The sequence below is a fragment of the Rhagoletis pomonella genome, unplaced genomic scaffold (genome assembly GCF_013731165.1).
Source record: "Rhagoletis pomonella isolate Grant_MI unplaced genomic scaffold, Rhpom_1.0 Rhpom_scaffold_00001, whole genome shotgun sequence".
In the NCBI taxonomy this organism is placed as follows: Eukaryota; Metazoa; Arthropoda; class Insecta; order Diptera; family Tephritidae; genus Rhagoletis; species Rhagoletis pomonella.
The window spans coordinates 17860192-17878671 of NW_023458555.1; the positions used below are offsets into that span (position 1 = coordinate 17860192).

The following is an 18480-nucleotide window of genomic DNA, read 5'->3' on the forward strand; positions in this document are numbered from 1 at the left end:
TGATTGTTAGTGTTTTGTATTTTTGTTGTTGTTGATGGTATTATTTTAGTTTTTTTTTTTTTGTTTTTTTTTTTTTTGTACACAGCGTGCTGTTGTCGTCGGCGCTGCTGTTGTTATTTTGAATTTTTTTGTTGTTAGATTTTGTTGTTGTTGTTGTTGTTACTGTTTTTCGTGTTGTTTCAGTTTTTGTATTTGCTATCTTTAGAATTGTGGTGGTAATTCTTATTGTTGTTGTTTTTATTTTTGTTGTCGCTTATTGTTTTTGTTGTCGTTTGCTCTTAAAGTGTCGCACTCTATGCTACACCAACGCATAAAAACACACAGCCACTTATACAATGTCGATGTAAACTCATTCGCTCCTATAGTTACAATGCTGGCAAGTTGTCGTGCGTCGTGTCGTATGAGTAACCCACACACTCTATGTACATATATGCGTATGGTGCGTATATGCGTCCTATTGTAAATGTATTTGTATCGTATCGTATACCCCCTGCCTCGAATATTTGTTGTTATGTTTGTTGCTGTCCACAGCGTTCAATGCTCCTCAGCTCCTTAACTTCGGCGACCTTCGGTGCTGCTTTACTTATATGCTGCTGATATGCTAGCGCACGCGTTCGTCTGGAATGACTATTTGGGTTTTTATCTTTTTTTTTCTGTTCTGACTTGTTTCCTCTACTAGTGCGATGGGTGGCTTTATCGACAGACACCAGAGTTATGTGGGCGACTTGCCGTTCACTGTTATAAATTCGTAAGTACGGGCCTCTTCCTCTTCAGTTTTGCTATTTTTTATTGCTCCACTTCGGTTGAATGTCTTGCTCTGCCTCGGCAACTCGTGTAACTGCTTTTTATGCTTCGTCCTCAAACTTATTGGCGGCGCCTGTTTTGTTCCCCTTTTTTGCGCGCTCCTCGAACTTTTACCGCTTCGTTATTGTTGTCGCCGTTGCTTGTTCTTCGTTTTCCTTCTGGCTGTTCTGGTTAGTGCTTCACCGCCAATGTTTATGCCACACTCATACAACTAACTACACAAAATGAAAAAAAAACACAAAATGAAATATGTATAAAGCAACAATGAAGCTATCGGAAGGGTCTTCGCTCTATAACCGCTACTGCCACTATTCGTTTACTGTTTCGTGCTTCGGGCTTTGAGCTCCCACTGCGTGCAGATCGCAATAATTCTTTTGGGTTGGTTAATACGCCACTCTTTTTACTCCTTCAATGGTTGTAGCGTCCTTGCGCTCAACGCTGCAACTGCTGCGCTTGCAATGTTGCTGACTATCGTTGTTATTGCTTACTGTCTTGCCTTCTGGCCTTGCACCTTCTCTCTCTCTCTCTCTCTTCTTATTTGGTCGCTACTGCCTGCACTTGCTGCTAGGGACTTATGTTTTACTACTTTTCTTCTTCTTTTGCTGCTTCTTCTTCGTCCTCACTATCCGCTGCGCGTCTATTGTCTCTTCAAGTGTTACAATTGATGTTAAGCAGACCAATTCAGCTGTACACTAGCGCTGGTGATAGTTGTCTGCGCTATGGCAATGTTCAAAATGCACGCTATTTATTGTTGTACCTACTAGCTGTTGTTGTTGTCGTATCAAAGTATTAAAATAGTACGTAGTATGAAAAGTACGCGCTGTATTCAAAAGGATAGCGTTCCTTTTCTCTGTACTAGCTTACGCGTGGGACTGTCGCTTTCGCTTTCCTCAGGGCGATTGTGAATTGACTCTTGTCCCTTCAGATTTAAGCATATGAAGCACAGCATATGTATAAAAGAAATGTATCTATTCAATGGCACTTATTTGCATGTGCACGCGTGTGTGTGTCTGTGTGTGTTTGTTGTGGCAGCGCGTGTGCTCGCCTTGACTTGCTGTCGTCGTCGTTGTTGACGACGTCTTCTGCTCTTAGTACGCCCACTGGCTGTTCATTCAATTTTGAGCTGAATTCCGAATACTGCTACTCGCCCACGGCTGTTGCCTGCTACTATTACCGTTTGCTGTCGCTTGCAGCGTTTTTTTTTCCAACTATTCTTATTATCCTCCTAACTGTATATTTATGTGCACGGGTATCTATGCAGTTAGGTTGATTGTCTGTTTGTGCTTCGTTTTCCCACTGTTTGCCTGCAATGAAATATACAACAAGAGAAAATAATGATGAACATAAGCAGATATTGTTATTGCTCTGTAGATGCATGTAAAGATGAAGAATAGTACTCGTTTTATTATTCATAAAAATTAAGCTATTATTGAAAGTTGTGCCGGCGTGTATTGATAAAGAGCATCATCACTCGTTGTCCCTTTACTGCAGACACATCGCTATGATCATGTCATGAGTAGTAAACTGTTTATCGATTCAGATGATTGTGGTTATTGCTATGGTGAGCGATACAGAGTAGATATTAGCATAAATTTGCGCTTTTTCAAATGCCCTCGCAGTGGAAATTTGAGTGGGATTTAAGGTTTTAAACACACTGACCGTAGATTTCGTATATATGTAAATATATGTGCTAAGTTTAAGGCGGTCAAGTAATAAAAAATGAGATCATGAAGAGCTCCAAGTCCACCAAAGCTACTGCCTAGCATTATTCAGAAAATAAAGATAAAATTAAATTAAGATAAAAAGCAAAAAGAGAGCTGATTTCGGTCGAATTTCGTCGTTTGCTGGGAATGGAGTTCGCATTTCTTTTAAGGGTATCCTGCCCAGTAAAATTAATTTTATTCAATTAAAAAAGGTTTTACGCTAACGCTATCGATTTTAAATGAACTTCGAAAATCTAGGGTGGAAAAATTTTCAAAAAATTTGCAAATACATACACATCATTAATCGGCATATTTAAGTACTTTTGTATTTAAAATACTAGTTTACGTACCGAAAAATACTTAGTGTTTGAAGGTGTCTATGAAAACACTCAGGAATTTAGGAGTTGCTGAATGCTTAAGTAAGAAAACTTAGGTATTCAGGTTTAGCTAAGCACTCAAGTACAAAAAACTCAGTTGAAAAGCTATTTTGAGAGAAAGCACTTGTATATCAATTAGCTCGCGTCGCTTCAACAGTCGCAATGGCCGAGTAAGCAAAGCGCTGGCGTGCCTCTCGAGAGCTCCAAGGTCGAAAAATCGGGCAGCGAATTTTTTGTTACTTAATTCTCAATAAATTGAATTGCGTTGAATTAATTTTTTTTTTTTTTAATTTAATTTTCTTTTAATTAAGAGATTTCATTAAGAAGAAAAAAGGATTTTTTTCTTTAATTTAATTAAATTTTTAGACACTTATTTTGTTTATTTTTAAATTTTTTTTTTGTATATATTACTGTTGTTTATTTATGACTATTATTTTAATTACATAAAATTTTTAGAAACGCCTTTTATTTTATTTTTCTATTTTTTTTTAATTTTTCATATTTTTTCAATTAATTTTCCTTTCTTATTGGTTTTAGATTTTATTGCTAAAAAAATATATATACATTTTTTTCATTTAATTTTTAGGATATCATTTATTTCATTTCTATTTTAGGTTTTTGGACTTTTAATTTGAGTATCTTTTAATTTTTAGATTTTGATAAAAAAAAAAAATTTCATTTAATTTCTAGGCACAATTTTCTTAGTTTATTAAAAAGAAAAGCGAACTCATATTTTTTTAAATGGATTTAATTTTTGAAAATATTTTTATTTATTTTTGCTTTATTTTAATTTTATTTATTTTTTGTTTTATTTCTTAGTTTTTATTGTTTTAAAAAGAAAATAAATGCAATTTTTTTTAATTTTATTTAATTAAAAAAAAACTTAAAGACGAACAGCATAATGATAAGACCTTCTCGGTAACAGATCTTTCAGTTAGTCTTTCGAGCTTTCAAGATAGCTGCCACAATTGACAATTGTTGAAATACTATTGTTTAGCTTTATCTAAACCTAAAGTCTTCACCTCACCTCATCTCAGTTCAGCGAAGCAAATCACGAACAATTGTTTTTCTGAAAATCCCGAAATAATCCCAAATATCCCGAAATAGTACCAAGGACCCGAAACGGTCACGAAAATCTATAGGTGGTCCTGAAATTTTTAAAATCCCGGAAATACTGAAATAATAATTCTAAAGTAGTCGAGGAAATTCGAGACGTAGTACGAAAGACCCAAAAAAGTTCCGAAAACCCGTAGGTAGTCTCGAAAATCGAAGATAGTCACGAGAATTCTAAAGTAGGACGAATTAGTCCCGATTCCAAAAATCCCGATATAGTCCCGAAATACAGAAATCAATTCATAAGTACTAAGAACTTTAGTATCCAGTATTTAGTGAAGCCAAAGTTATTAAAGTCTTAAAGTCTATGTGTAAGCGCCAATCTATTATTATTTATTATCATGTTAATATTGCATGTTTAGTATTTTTGAATCGACAAATACTTTTGCATTATGAATTTGTTGAAAGTACACTTCATCGTCGACATCGAAAAATATTTATCGTAGCACTTATTGAGTTATCGCAAATTTATGGATAGTTATTGAGCTATATAAATTTATGGGACTATCCAAATTTGTAAAGTTATAGAAATTTATCAAGCTGTCGATATTTATTTAATTATCATTATTTATAGACTTAACGAAATTTATGAAGTTTTCGTAATACATCGAGGCCTTTCAACTTACAGAGTTATCGATAATTATTGATCTACTGAAATTGGTCGATGTACCGAATCAAAAATTATGGAATTCTCAAAATATATCGATTTATCGCAATTTCGAGGTTTTATAAGTTTATCGAGTTATCACTGCTTATCGGAAAATATGGAGCTGTCAAAATTAAAAATTTATAAAGGTATTGAAATATAATCACATTTTTGTGTTATCAAAATCCATCGAACCTTCGAATTTCACAGTTATCGAAATTATTTGAGTTATCGAATTTTGTTGAGTTGTCGCATTTTAGCGGTTTTGAAATTTATCGAATTATCGATATGTTTCAAATCATTGAAATTCATCGATAAACTGGAATGTATCGGGTCAATTCTAAGTGCTGCCGAAGTCCTCCAAAAACCTTCAAAGATATAAAAAATTTTAGTCACGTTTTAGTTCCAAAGCAGATTTTCCAATGAGTTACTTGGTACCTTATAAGTTTAGCTACGTGTTAAGTTAGAAAACCCCTCAAGGTTCTTAAAAACTAGAAAGAATAGTCGAATTTCGACAGTAACTAGCACTCTAGTATGTATAAAGGAGCAGAAATTCGACGTCGGATTTGTGGCGAGAGGCAGACTCCGTCGACCGTCACTTTCTAATCACTTTTCTCAAGAAAGCAAGATTATGCATTCATGTTCGTTATTTGTGTTCACGCCCCAATGAAAAAAAAATAACGCGATACGAGCAAAGATAAATTTTACGAGCTCTTCGATTGCGCTTATGAACTCAATCCCCGCCACGATATAAAAATTCGGCCAAATCGTTTAGAGAGTTATAGCTCAAATTAATAAGAAAAAGTGCTTAGCAATTTCGAAGAAACAATTGAACACATAACATTGGAGTATCCAGCTCTCAGCTCGTAGAACTTTGTAAAGCTGAAGTTTAAAAACCATCCTTGTGTTGAGGACAGTAAAAAAGAGTTGGCGGCTACTGGGAAATTTACACTGATGGTATAGCTCACAGGGCTTACAAAAAAGTACTACACACAATTGTACATACATATACATCAATACATTTCGATGTGTGCTTCAATGTGGAGCTAGGCGTAACTTTTTATTTATGAATGAGTCTGCGTATCTAAAAATTCGACAACAAAACAATGCGTCGTGGTGCTTACCACAAAACGCCTCAAAAGACCACACTTCAAACGCAAGCGCTGTTAAATAGACAAGCGGAAAAAACATTTTTTTCTTACTTACTATAACAACAATAAGAATCTTGCTCGACGGCCACTGGCACTCCCACTTCCACGCCTCGTCAGCTAACAGCAAACGCAGACTCATAGTTGTTGTACATATATCTGCATGTGGGTGAGTTGTAGTCGCACTTGCTTATGGATATTTGTACGCATACTCACATGGGTAGCACAAACACACAAACAAGCAAACACCATTCATTTACCCACACAAATGTATACAGCCAAATGCGTATGTATGTGGGTGTGGTTATGAATATACAAGAAATCATAGGAACTATGTGACATTTATGTTTTTAACGCGTTCTTAGATAAACGAAAAATTATGACTTCGAAAGATAGACTGCAAGTGAGAGGCATGCTGACATATACATACATACATATTTGATTATGAGGGTGGTTTGAACATTTCTATTGCCTTGAGTTTGGGATACTTTAAAATATTAGAAATATATTATACTAGCCGGCTTCGTATGCGCGAGGCTTCGCCACGCGCTGAATGTGTACGTAAGTACGTACATATACTCAGCAGGTGGCAACCCAAAAAAAAATAAAACCTTAGTGCGATGCGCAAATCTGATGTAATTATTAAAAAATGCCTTCACGTATAATATGTAAGGTGGTAATTCTTAAATAGGTGGCAACCCCACTAAAAATAATTAAAGCTTATTGTATATCTGAAGATCATATCCTTTCACTTGCTTATTTTTAATTTAATGAACTGTGAAAATCTGATGTATATAAGTAATAAAAATGTGGTTATTTTTAAATAGGTGGCAACGCCACTAAAACAAAAATGAATGCATTTCGCACAGTCAGAGACCATATCCTTTCACTTTGTACCTAATTTTTTAGTAAACAAACGGTGAAGATCTTATAATTAAACAAAAAAAGCCAAGATCTTATAATTAAAAAAACGACAACCCTACTCAAAAAAACACATTCAAGCCTGATTATGGCATCTTAACTTAACTTAACGAAACGTAGAACTTGGAGAATCAAAATGAAACAGATTTCGACGTGGCATTAGTTGCGTTAAGTTTCGGATGTTCAATTATAAGACACGCAAGGATCTTATAAGTTTTTAGACTTAAGCACTAAAGAAAATACCCCTATCGATACAGAATATATAAAACAGAATCTTATCCAAATCCGTTCAGTAATTTTCGAGATTAGCGTGGTCAAGTAATATTGGCTTTGCTTTATGCTACGTAAGTATAAGATAGCAATTTTAAATAGGTGGAAACCCTACTTAAAAAATAAAGTTTTTGTACATGCGAAGGCCCTGCCATTTCATTTGTTATCCAACGAACACTAAAGATCTATAATTTTTTCATAGGTGGCAACGCTACTCAAAAAAATAATACATTGTTGCACATCAAGAGGCTAAGTATTTTCGTTTGTGCAGAACTGATAACTTCGCTTATTAAGATTGAAGAAAGTAATTTCCTTAACAGGTGGCAACCCTACTCATAAAAAAATAAATATATATCTGATACCTAATTTTTTGTAATCCAACGAACGGTGAAGATCTTATATTTTTTAAACAGGTGGTAACCCTACTCGGAAAAATAATACATTATTACCTACACATCTAGAGGCTAACAGTGACGGTGCAGAACTGATGCCTACGCTTATTAGAATTGAATATATGTAGTAATTTTCTTAACAAGTGGCAACCCTATTAAAAGATAAGACATTAGTGCTTTTCTAGAGGTCAATCGCTTTCATTTGACACTTCACTTTTTGTGATCCAACGAACGGTGCGGATGTTATAATTTTTTATACAGGTTTCAACCCTATTAAAACTCTCAGTAAAAAATGGTCACTCTCGATACAGAGTGTATTAGAGAAAATCTCGTCAAAATCCGTGCAGTAGTTTTCGAGATTAGCGCGTACAAAAAATCTCGCCATTCCTTTATACTATGTATAGATACAAATTACTGAGAGCCTCCCATTAATGCATATTTTAGAATTTAATGTGATGGATTTGAGTTGCGAGCAAAGTCATTCTAGTTTTTTTTTTTTCGTAAATAAAATAAAGCCTTTTCCAACAGTTTTATTTATTTCTTGGCTAAAATATCTGAAGCAAGATATAAAAAAAATACCGCTCAAAATCTTTCGAAATTTGTTTGTTTTCGTTCCAATATTTAAATGAGTTAAAAAATCTAATTAAATGTTCATTCTTAAGGCCAAAAAAACTAAAATTTTCTCTCTTAAAGGTATGTGCAATATTTTTTCCTAAGGAAATTAAAAAAAAAAATGGCGGAATATCAGTCTATCTATCAGTCAGTATCTTTGAGGTATTTTATTGTGGCAACTCTGCAATTTTTCTTTTTCTTTATACCTTTTGGCAACTCTATAAAAAGACATTACGACTGTTTTTCTTTAATTTTGTGGTTTATAATGAATCTTATTTATATCACTGCGTCTATTCTATTTTTTTTCTCTTAAAATCTGTGAATCACTTATGTATGTGTTTGTGGCAACCCTATTCAAAAACTAAGGTTTTTCTATAAAAACGAGCAACAACTTATTCTTATAAATATAATCCCTGGTTCTACGCTTTTTAAAAATTCTTACTCATTTATTTATTTCACTTTAGAAAGAAAAGGAGAAAATGTATCTACTGCTACAACTCTATCAAAAACATGTGGGCTTTTCTGTTTTTTTTTTTAGAACTGCGATGGTTGATTTTGTCTCTCTCCACCCAAAAAATAAATATAAGAGGCTCTAATAGAATAATTTTAGATAGATATAAGAGAAAATGTTATACTTTCTCGGGAACTCTATAAAAAATTGAATGCATTTTTCTTCAAAAAATGTTAGATATACTTATGGAATGAAACCTACTTTTTTAATGTACCAACCCTATTTAAATTTTTCTCATAAACTAAAGGATATGAGCACTAAATATTTGGAGCAATCAAATTGTTTTCTTAAAAAAAATAATGTATTAACACAAATTTTTTTTTCTATCTTAATTTTTGTCTCTTAGGAAACTAATTAATATAATATAGGAAAGTAATAAATATATGCATATATATTTATGTTTTAAACTCCCCGAAATTTGTTCTTGTGGGTTCTATCGTGGCTGTCTTTTCTGATTTTTGAATTTAAGAGTCGATCCGTGTACGAAATTTATCTAAATCCAGCCGTTGCTAAGTGAGAGAGGTCTCGCATGGTGTCGGGTTTTCACTTCCGCAATTCGGCAAATCACCCTGTAGGGCCAAAAAAGTAAAGCGTTACTGAAGGTCTACGGGCCAAGCTCTAATTTTTGCAATTCAAAAGAACGGTGCAGATCTGATGAACCTCTAAAAAAAAAAAAATTCGACTCTTCAAACAGGTGGCAACACTGATCAAAAGTGTGTTCGTTTGAAAACTTCTTAAATTTTATTCGTAATGCTGTGAAACATATTCCAATTAAGTGATGAATTAAGTTTTTTAAACACGTGGCAAGGCTTGTGAATCTAGTTTATAAATAAAGCCTTTTTAAACTCAATTCGGTGGATACCCATCATTCAGTAATTTATTTAACTTATTTAGTAATTCGAATTTAATTTTCAAACAGATGGCAACCCTGTTTCCAAATAACCTCAAAAAATTCTAAATGGTCAAACTTTCACACCTATAACTTTTGCATAATTTAATTTAATTCGGTTTTTAAGATTTTTAAGTCAGGCGGCAATCCTCTTCAAAATATTTTCAAACTACAAACCTGTGCAACATTTTGTATGTATGTATGTATATCATCCAACAATCTTAGGTGATCCACACCATAAGTGTTAATAGCAGTTAAAAAACTTATTTTTAGTCTTCCTTATCGACTAGGTATGTGGTTTTCTTAATACATTTCCCCCAGTGGGTTATTTAGAATCCCAACTCAGTATGTCGGTAGTCATGCAGCAAACTAATCTTCACACACTCGCTAAGTTAATTAGTCCCTTCGTCACGCCTCGTCTTTCGACCCACTCTAATCAGCTGCACAAAACTACTTACATTTTTACTTGTTCTGCAGGCACCACTTCTTCTTCTTCTTCAACTTCAACAAACTTTAACCATTGTGTCAAATGTTTTCCCCAATAGATATATATGTCCATATATATGTGTGTTGTGCGAATAATAGGAAATCGCTTGTAGTTTTCTTTCTCACCCAAAAATTTCTGCCACTCCAAAGCATAGAAAAATATTGTAGAAAATATGATTTTTCTATATTTTTCCTTCCTCATTTGCTGCTGTTTGTCACAATGGAAATATTATTTTATTATCATTGCAAATTGTTGCAAAACCCAACTTATGATAGTTTTCGTAGTGTTTTTTTTTTCGTCTTTCTTTCTTTCTTTATTGATATTCTTTTCATTTGCCATTTGGTAAGAAGTTAACGGCGCGTTTGAGCGGAAATGATTTGCAAATTTAACCCATTCGTTCGTTCGTACATTTGTTCGATTCATTCGATCATTCAGATATATACGCACACACACACACACAAATACACATACACACATACACTCACATTTCAATTGATATGAATTGCAGTTTGTAACTTTCAATCACATTAAGTAAGTATGTGGCAGTGCAGAGTGTTATCGCGTTACTCATTTTGCATATTTTACGCTTTTTAACTTTTTTATGCCCAGTTTAGTTTGTAAAAGTTTTACGAAATGGCACAACTTAAAGAAAATAGTTTATGGGCATATTATTGTTTGTAATAGCACTTGGGATGCCATTGGGTAATAGTAAGTAAGTACATATAAGGAGCCTTTTAGATGATAGATGCGTAAGTGGTATAATAATAATTTTTACGAGCTTTAAAATTAATTTGTATAATTTAACATCTAAAGAGTCAAAGAAATTTATATGTATAATTAGCCAATACTACTACAAATATATTTTATTTGATTCGGTATTCAAGCATTTCAAATTTCATCACCCTCATGGCGTATACGTAACATTTGAGTCGTTGAAATAATCATTCCCATTCGGATTGCTCCAAAACAAAAATGCCATGCAAATAACTTAAAAATTAGTAGTTATTACTTAACTGAAATCTTAAATCTTGGTCGGTTGCCAGGAGATCATTAGTCTTAACTTTTGTACTTTTATTAGCACTCAAATGAACGAAACGAATTGGTAGAAACTTATTTTAATTTGGTATGAATCGAATATTTTCCAATATTATAAATAACAGCATTTTTTTAAATTAAAAAGCCATGGTAAAAAAAGTTTTCTCCTTCGAAGACATATAAAGAATTTAGTATCATTATACAGAATTTTTTTTAATAATGATCTTGAAATTTTTCATTACATTGGGCAAGAAATACCGATTACACTGTAGGGACGCTTAATGACACAAAAACCGCCTATACACGTAAACTTAATTGTGGATCGTGGATTGCGTATCTGTACACTAGTATTTTTCTAGATCGGTTCATTTTCCCAAGATATTTTTGTTTTACTGAAGTTTCATTCCGAATTTTTCATTCGACATGAAAAATGTTACTCATACGCCATGCCCAAGTACGGCTCCTTATCATATGTGATAAAAAAAAATTATTCCGCATTTTCATTTGACCATTCACAACTTGTTTATTTATCCATCGATTTTCATCGTTGGTAGCTTTAATACAAAAGAAAAAAATACAAATGATTTATTATTTTTTTGATTTTTTTCTTATTTAAATTTGGGTGTTTTTTCATTAAAAACTTGAGAAATTCTCTGCAGTGTAATTTTTGCTTTATTTATTTTTTCAAAGCGAATTCTGTTGTTTTTTTCATTTCGATTTTAATCCTCATTAGTCCTTAGGGTCAAAATTTATTCTTTGAAAATTTTTAAACTTATTTTCTCACTTGCCTTGGCCGATCAATCCATTTTTTTACTTTATTTTTTTCTGCTAAAAATTTTAAATTTTGGACACCATGGAATTTTGCGTTGTAACTGGAATATTTTTTTGACTGTTGTTACCAATTGCTCCCAAGCATCATAAATGACCCTATTCTTACACAACAGAAGAGCTTTCAATTTTCGTTGGGATTGAGGAGAAATAATTTCCCGTAGAAGCAATTCCGCAAAGTTCAATGAACAAACATAGATCACTGGTGCCAGCATCTCACAACCAACTCGAGCCAGCACAAATAAACGTGGACGATACTTCTTATGCCAGTATGACATTAGTGCAAACCAACAATCCGCCAAACGTGGAATGTGCAACAAATTTCTGGGCAAATACCAGCACAACAAACCTGTAATATCGTTAAATGTAAAGAAAAACAAATGACAAATACTAAACAATTATCAATAAATCAGCTCTAAATATTTTGTTTAATCTAAAAAAAAACGCTAAGTTTCACATGGTCAAAAATGATCCTAAGGACATATTAGGTTTGTAATTTAGGGACTAATGAGCGTAAAGTATCGATCCCAAAATTAAATTAGTCGTAATTTTTAGATTTTTTCCGAGAGGTTTTTAGGTATAATTGGAATTTTTCGTGTTTTATTTTTAATTTTCTCGGGATTTTACATAATGATTAGAGAGAGTTTTCCTTATGCTTATTATTTCGAGATTTTTCGGGATTAGATTAGGTTATCCTGGCTGCGCTCATCCGTACAGGAAAAGGGCACACTTAGGCCTCCATGGGCCCATTGTGATACCATATTTAAGACTCCTAGCGTCCCTTCTCCTACCTCAGAAATTAAACCAATTTGTACCTCTGATGAAGCGCACAAAATCGTAGATACTGGCTGAATCCAGTTCAGCCAGGCACTCGAAAGAATAGCGAAGGAGCGAGCGTCGACGAGCTCTTGCCAAAGCGAGACAGTCGCACAGGGAAAGCCACGCTCTCGATTTCCTCCTCATCGCGGCAGCTACGACAGTAATCGTTTGGCTGCAAACCCATCCTGGCAGCGGAGCATTGGTCGCTCCAAACGGAGGAGAGGGCGAGATCTACGCTTATCTAGCTTGGGCCAGATGTGTCTCGCCATTTGCCATCACCATCTTACATTTGCCCGTTCGATAAAGTTATTCCGCAGCCAGAGTTTACATGATGATAGCGGAATACCCGCATTACGAGCGGTACCGATCGCAGGCAATAGGGTTCCCTTCCGAGCCAGCTCGTCCGCAACACAGTTTCCCGCTATGACCTGGTACCCATAGAAATTGAGTAAAGTGACTCCTTGCCTGCTCATTTAGAGTACGCCTACATTCCATTACAATCTTCGATTAAGATTTGTCACAATTATGTGTTCTGATAGCTGCCTGGCTATCAGAAAAAATAGTTACTGCTTGTAGATTAGCAGGAGAATCGATCAACCATCTAGTAGCTTCGTAGATTGCTGTTAGTTCATCAGTGTACCAAACTTTATCTCCTGGTCTGATGTAGGGGTTTTCTGTACTACAGGATGATCGGTTCGCAATAGGTATCTACCATAAAATTCCTAGAAATTACTAGTTTTGGAGCTACTGCGTTCCTCATGGGCATTATGAAATTAATTGTGACCTGTCATATTTCTTTTATTTAATTCGGAAGTACTTAGGGTGGCTAACCTCTCTATTATGAGCACTAATTGCATCAGCAGCATATGCCCCGCAAAGCCTATCTCAAATGCCTCGCACGGCATTCGGTGCAGTTTGCTTAGTTTTGTACTAGCAGTTATTTGTGTAACCTTAGTTTTGTGCTGAAACCCTAACTGTACTTTGATATTTAGTTTATGAATTATTCTCTAAAAATAACATAAATTTCCGCAGTAAGCTACAGCTGGCCCCGATTACGATTTGGTTTTGCATTATATTAATGCGGACACTGAATATGCCCTTGCAAAAATCCAGTTGACTTTGATTTGATGGCAGGCCAGAATATTTCCCTTATTTCCATTAAAAACAAAAAAAGAGTTTCACTCTCAGTACGCCTTCGAAAACACAACCGATCTTCACGTTTTTGCTCCAAACGGACGCATAAATTTTATTACGTACTGTGCGCGTACGTAAATTTTTGCACTTTGAAACATAAAAATATATGTATATTTGTGCTGACATTAATTCCAAGCGAAATTAAATTCACAAAAGGCAATTAAATTTGCGAGCGTACAGTTATTATAGCCAAGTGCCGTTCTTGGCCTCGGGATTCAACTTTAATGCTACTTGCATTACTACAAACATACCAGCATACAAGTGATACATACATACATACATATGTACCACTGCTGTTCAGCTCTTACACTGGCTCAAGATGCGCAGGCATTTATGCAGCTGCGAACGGTACATTCGGGGCATTGCTACTCAACAACTCAGCTATTCAGCACTCAAAACTCAGCACTCAACACACTTCAGCCATTAAACATTTTAACACTCAACAGCAATTATATACATACATATTTATATGTATGTATGTGTATGCGTTTTTAAATTTTTGTTGTTGTCATCCTTTGTATTTGTTATTTTGCCGTGACTTTTGCTATTGTTGTTGCTACTTTTGCTATTACACGAATTGGTTGAATTCTTCGAGTCCATTTTATTTATTAATTGTCCAGCTCCACTGCTGCCGCTGTTGATTTCGGTTGTAGCCATGCTGCCTCAGCAAAAATAATTGCAACCTCACTCATTCACAGCAATTTTTATGAGAAATTGTTTGAGAATTTTCGGTTGCTAGTAAAGCGATTGAATTGAAGGAGTTGAGTGTAGCTGATAGTTAAAAAAAGGTAAATAAAAAAAAATATAGGGTATTGAAAAAGCACTTAACAGCAATTACTTAAACAAGACAAGTGAATGCAGTGGAGTTAAATTTTCTTCATAATATTGCAAAGAAATTATGTTCTTATTTTTTTAATAGCGGGTCTGTTGGGCATATATTTGATTTCAGGAGGTCTGATGAGATACTCTTTGTTACACTCCATTTTCAATTGACAGTCTTTCAAAAGACAAAAGTCTTACGTAAAACAGTTGTTAATTCAGGCAAGTATCTTAAAAGCTCTTTTCTGTCTTTTAAAAGACTAAAGGAATCCACACACCAGTGCGATTCTGTCGCAACGAATTCGCACCGTTTTTGATGCTACAGACGTTACTGTTTCGAAAGCGCAAGGAAGCACACACGCATGTGCGATTTATCGCAGTAAAAAAAAACTTTCAATTTATAGACAAAAAAATAAAAATATTTTTCAACAGAAATAGAATTCTGAACTTTTCTACATCAATCCTTTTTTTGGTTTCTAAGGTTCAATTTTGTTTTAATCTTGTAAAATCCTTCTATTGCCCTTTTTCGTTCTGAAAACGCGGCAGTTTGCGATTTCGGCAGGATGAAAAGATGAACTGTGAATGTTCGAATAAATCGCTGCAACAAAATCGTACAAGTGTGTTGTTCCTCATTTAAAACTATGGTCGGCATTGTTGTAATTTTTGTCGGAACGGATTCGCAGCGACAGAATCGCGTAGGTGTGTGGATACCTTAAATTGTTTCGCATAAGTGTGTGGCTGTTAATTAAAAACTGTGGTCGACATTGTTGTGATTTTCGTCGGTACAGATTCGCGCTGACTGAATCGCACTTATGTGTGGATGCCTTATTGAAAGGTCTGCTTACGCGTTATTTTGCTGGTCCTTTCGCAATAAGTGTTCTAAATATTAAATTAAATAAAAATATATACATATATTTTTCTTTTTAATAAAAACTAAAAATAAAAATAATATTGCATTTAAAATAGTTAAAAAAATATCTTTCTAAAATTAAATTAAAAAATTATATCTAAAAGTTAAAAAAATTTAATTCAAAAAAGAAAAAACTTAAGTATAATCAAAAAGATTAAGGAATTTCATAAAAACTAAATGATTACTATAACAATAAAAACTAAAAATTAAACGAAAATTTTATTTAAAAATAAAAAAATTTTAAAATAAAAAAGTTGTCTATTTTTAAAACCTAAGTAAAATTAAAGAAAAATTATCTTATTACAACTATAAAAAGTAATAATTAAAAGAAAATTAATTAAAAAATATATAAAAAAATTTCATCAAAATCAAAACAATATTTAATCAATAATTCAAACGAATCAAAAGAAATTCCGCAAAATTTAATTAATCAGAAAAAATGTTTCTTACTAGACAAGATCTACAATTAAAACGAAATTAAGTTTAAAAAATAAGAAAGAAAGAATAAATAAATAGGTGTCCAAAAATTATGTGAAACTAAAAAGAGAATTCTTTTAAAACAATAAAATCTAAAAACTAAAAGCAAAATTTATTAAAGTTGCCAAGGTAGCCTTCACATCTGGATGGATTTTTCCGTCAAACAGGATCTAACACAAACCAATTGGCTTACGTTTTTCTGCCGGTTAGGTATCGATATTTCGCCATTACTTAGTCTAAGTGGAAGCGTAAAGTGAAAAGTACATTGTAGTAGCGTAGGCTATTTACTCACTGTTTTACTTTATTCCATGTTTCACTTCTTTAAAGTGCGAAGCTCGACTTGTAGAAATCCGAAATAAGGAACTAGAATTTCAAAATTCTTAATACAGTAGAGAGGAAGGAGTTGTGTAAATGAATTGCCACAGCCTTATCACTTTATCGCTTTGTGAGTCTCAGACTGCAATATTGAATTATGTTAGACTTTCGATAAGCAACAACAGACAGTTTTAATGGCTTTTAAATGTTCTTCACTTTCACTTCAAATTTAGCATATTCGACGATAATATTTTCGCCTAAAAAGTCAAATTTGTTAGAAATTGTAGCATGCGTACAAGTAGATACATTAGAACGTACCAGAAAAAAGTTCGCCATACACCACTGAACCTTAAAGTATTTGTGCAAGACAATTTCGAAAAAAATAAAATTTTTTACGCACATTGGGTCTCGTTTTTTAATTTGTTTTCATATCTTCGGCATTTATAGTCGGATTTTAAAGTTAGAAGACAAAATTTTTCGATTCCTAAGTTCATTGAACTCAATTACCCCGCTCTAGTAGTCACCCACCAAATCCCAGTACCTACTACCCTAAAGTACCACACTAATATCAGCAAAGTAAAGTTCTCCAAAAACCATTAAACTTTTGCTTAGGGAGTTTTTAGATTATTCCAGTGGAACTATAGTAAAAAATTGTATTGCTGAATTTAGTTGTCACCGCAAAATATAGAAAACTGAACCTAGGTTTGGCCAAACAAAAATTGTTTTCCGTAATTACCTTGCAAAACTACTTTAGACCAGCTTTAAGTGCGGCAAACTTTTTGCTTGCTTGTAAGCTGCTACGGTCTAATGTACATACATACATACATATGTATCATCTTCCATTGAAAGAAGATCGTCTACGCAATTGTGACCATATTGCTTTGTGTACGTCTCCATTTATATTATTGCTATTGTCATTACTCGTGCTAAGGCACTCACTGTAAATTGATTGGAATCAAAATCATTGACTGAGACTTCAAAGGATTCCAATCACAATGGCTGAACACTTTAATAGCTTTGCTAGACACAAAGACAGAATGCAGACAGACATTAGGAGGGAATAAATCGATTCGGCTTTTCTTCTCTCATTATTTCGTTATTAACATACATACATACATAAGTGCAAAAATGGATGCGTAAATGCGATAAGTTACGGGTATATTCTTTAATAATTTATTTGAAGTAAAGATGGTAGAAGTTTACTAAAGCTCTGCGCAGAAATGCAGCGGACGGACGGTAAAACGGTCGTCGGCTACCCGCGGTCAAAATTAAACCTCTCAACGGCATAGGGAATGGCTCATAATTGCGGCGGTAGCGATTTTACCGCCGACGTTTTTGGCTTGATTTAAATTTATTTCTTTTTTCACTGCCCAGCAGGGACGGCAGAATGTTGATCGAGAGTTGATTGTAGTAATTTTTATTATTTTCACAAGTTTGGCAATGTTTTCATCCATTTTTATTTCCAGCAAAACTACATACACGCACGTACCGAAAAACTATTAAATTTTAATGATAATTTTCAAATCAAAATGACAACTGACGAAAGCCGTCGTCCGCCGCAATTGTGTTTACTCTGACGGCACTATAAAGCTGTTCACTTACCGCCGACCGCTTTGTAATTCTGGGTAGAGCTTAAGACAGCAGAGAAATATAGACGAAGAGGCATGCGAATGCAAGTACGAAAAAGAATACGAATACAAAAATGAAAATAGTTACAAAATTTATTTAAATTTAAAATTTTTCTGGATGTCTTTGTTTTGTATGTATGCTTTCTCCAAAAAAAAATCTATATCCTAAGCGAGCAACACCATTTAGAGCCCAAAGGTATGCTAAACCCTTAATCAACTGGTAGCAAACTCGATACAAAGCGTATATGAACAAATCTCACGAGTATCACTCGCTTCTCTCGGCGTAAAAGAATAGCTTTCTTCATTCTTCCTACATTGATTTTAATCATTGCAGTTCTAAAATCAAGTAAAATAAAACAAACACAAGTATATAAACAATTTTAGCCTTAAAACGTTTCTTTAGGCGAAAATACATATAACGAAATTATTAACTTTTGCACTGTCGCTCTAAAAAATCATAATGTTTTTTTTATAACTTTGGGAAGTTTTCAAATGGCATGTTCATATTAGAGGCACAGGACGTTGGCATCAAATACAACATATCTGTGAAGTTTCAAGAGTGTGCCACCAAATTGAAAAAAA

The 18480-nt window shown here is 33.8% G+C and overlaps 1 protein-coding gene across 18 annotated transcripts in view; it reads right to left on the minus strand.

Moving 5' to 3' along the window:
• The window catches only part of LOC118740190, an 89742-nt gene that overhangs the window by 19315 nt on the left and 51947 nt on the right, over nucleotides 1–18480 (minus strand). For 15 of the 18 annotated variants that reach the window (XR_004993096.1, XR_004993092.1, XR_004993089.1 and 12 more), the window contains one exon: nucleotides 64–2108. The exons of 2 other annotated variants lie outside the window; for them this stretch is intronic. Coding sequence is in view for 1 of the 16 variants with exons in the window: in XM_036471697.1 (XP_036327590.1) it covers nucleotides 1975–2108 (134 nt within the window). In the remaining 15 variants the exon portion in view is untranslated. Of the gene's footprint in view, nucleotides 1–63; nucleotides 2109–18480 lie in introns of those variants that run through there. One more of the 18 variants, XR_004993094.1, reaches the window with a different exon arrangement.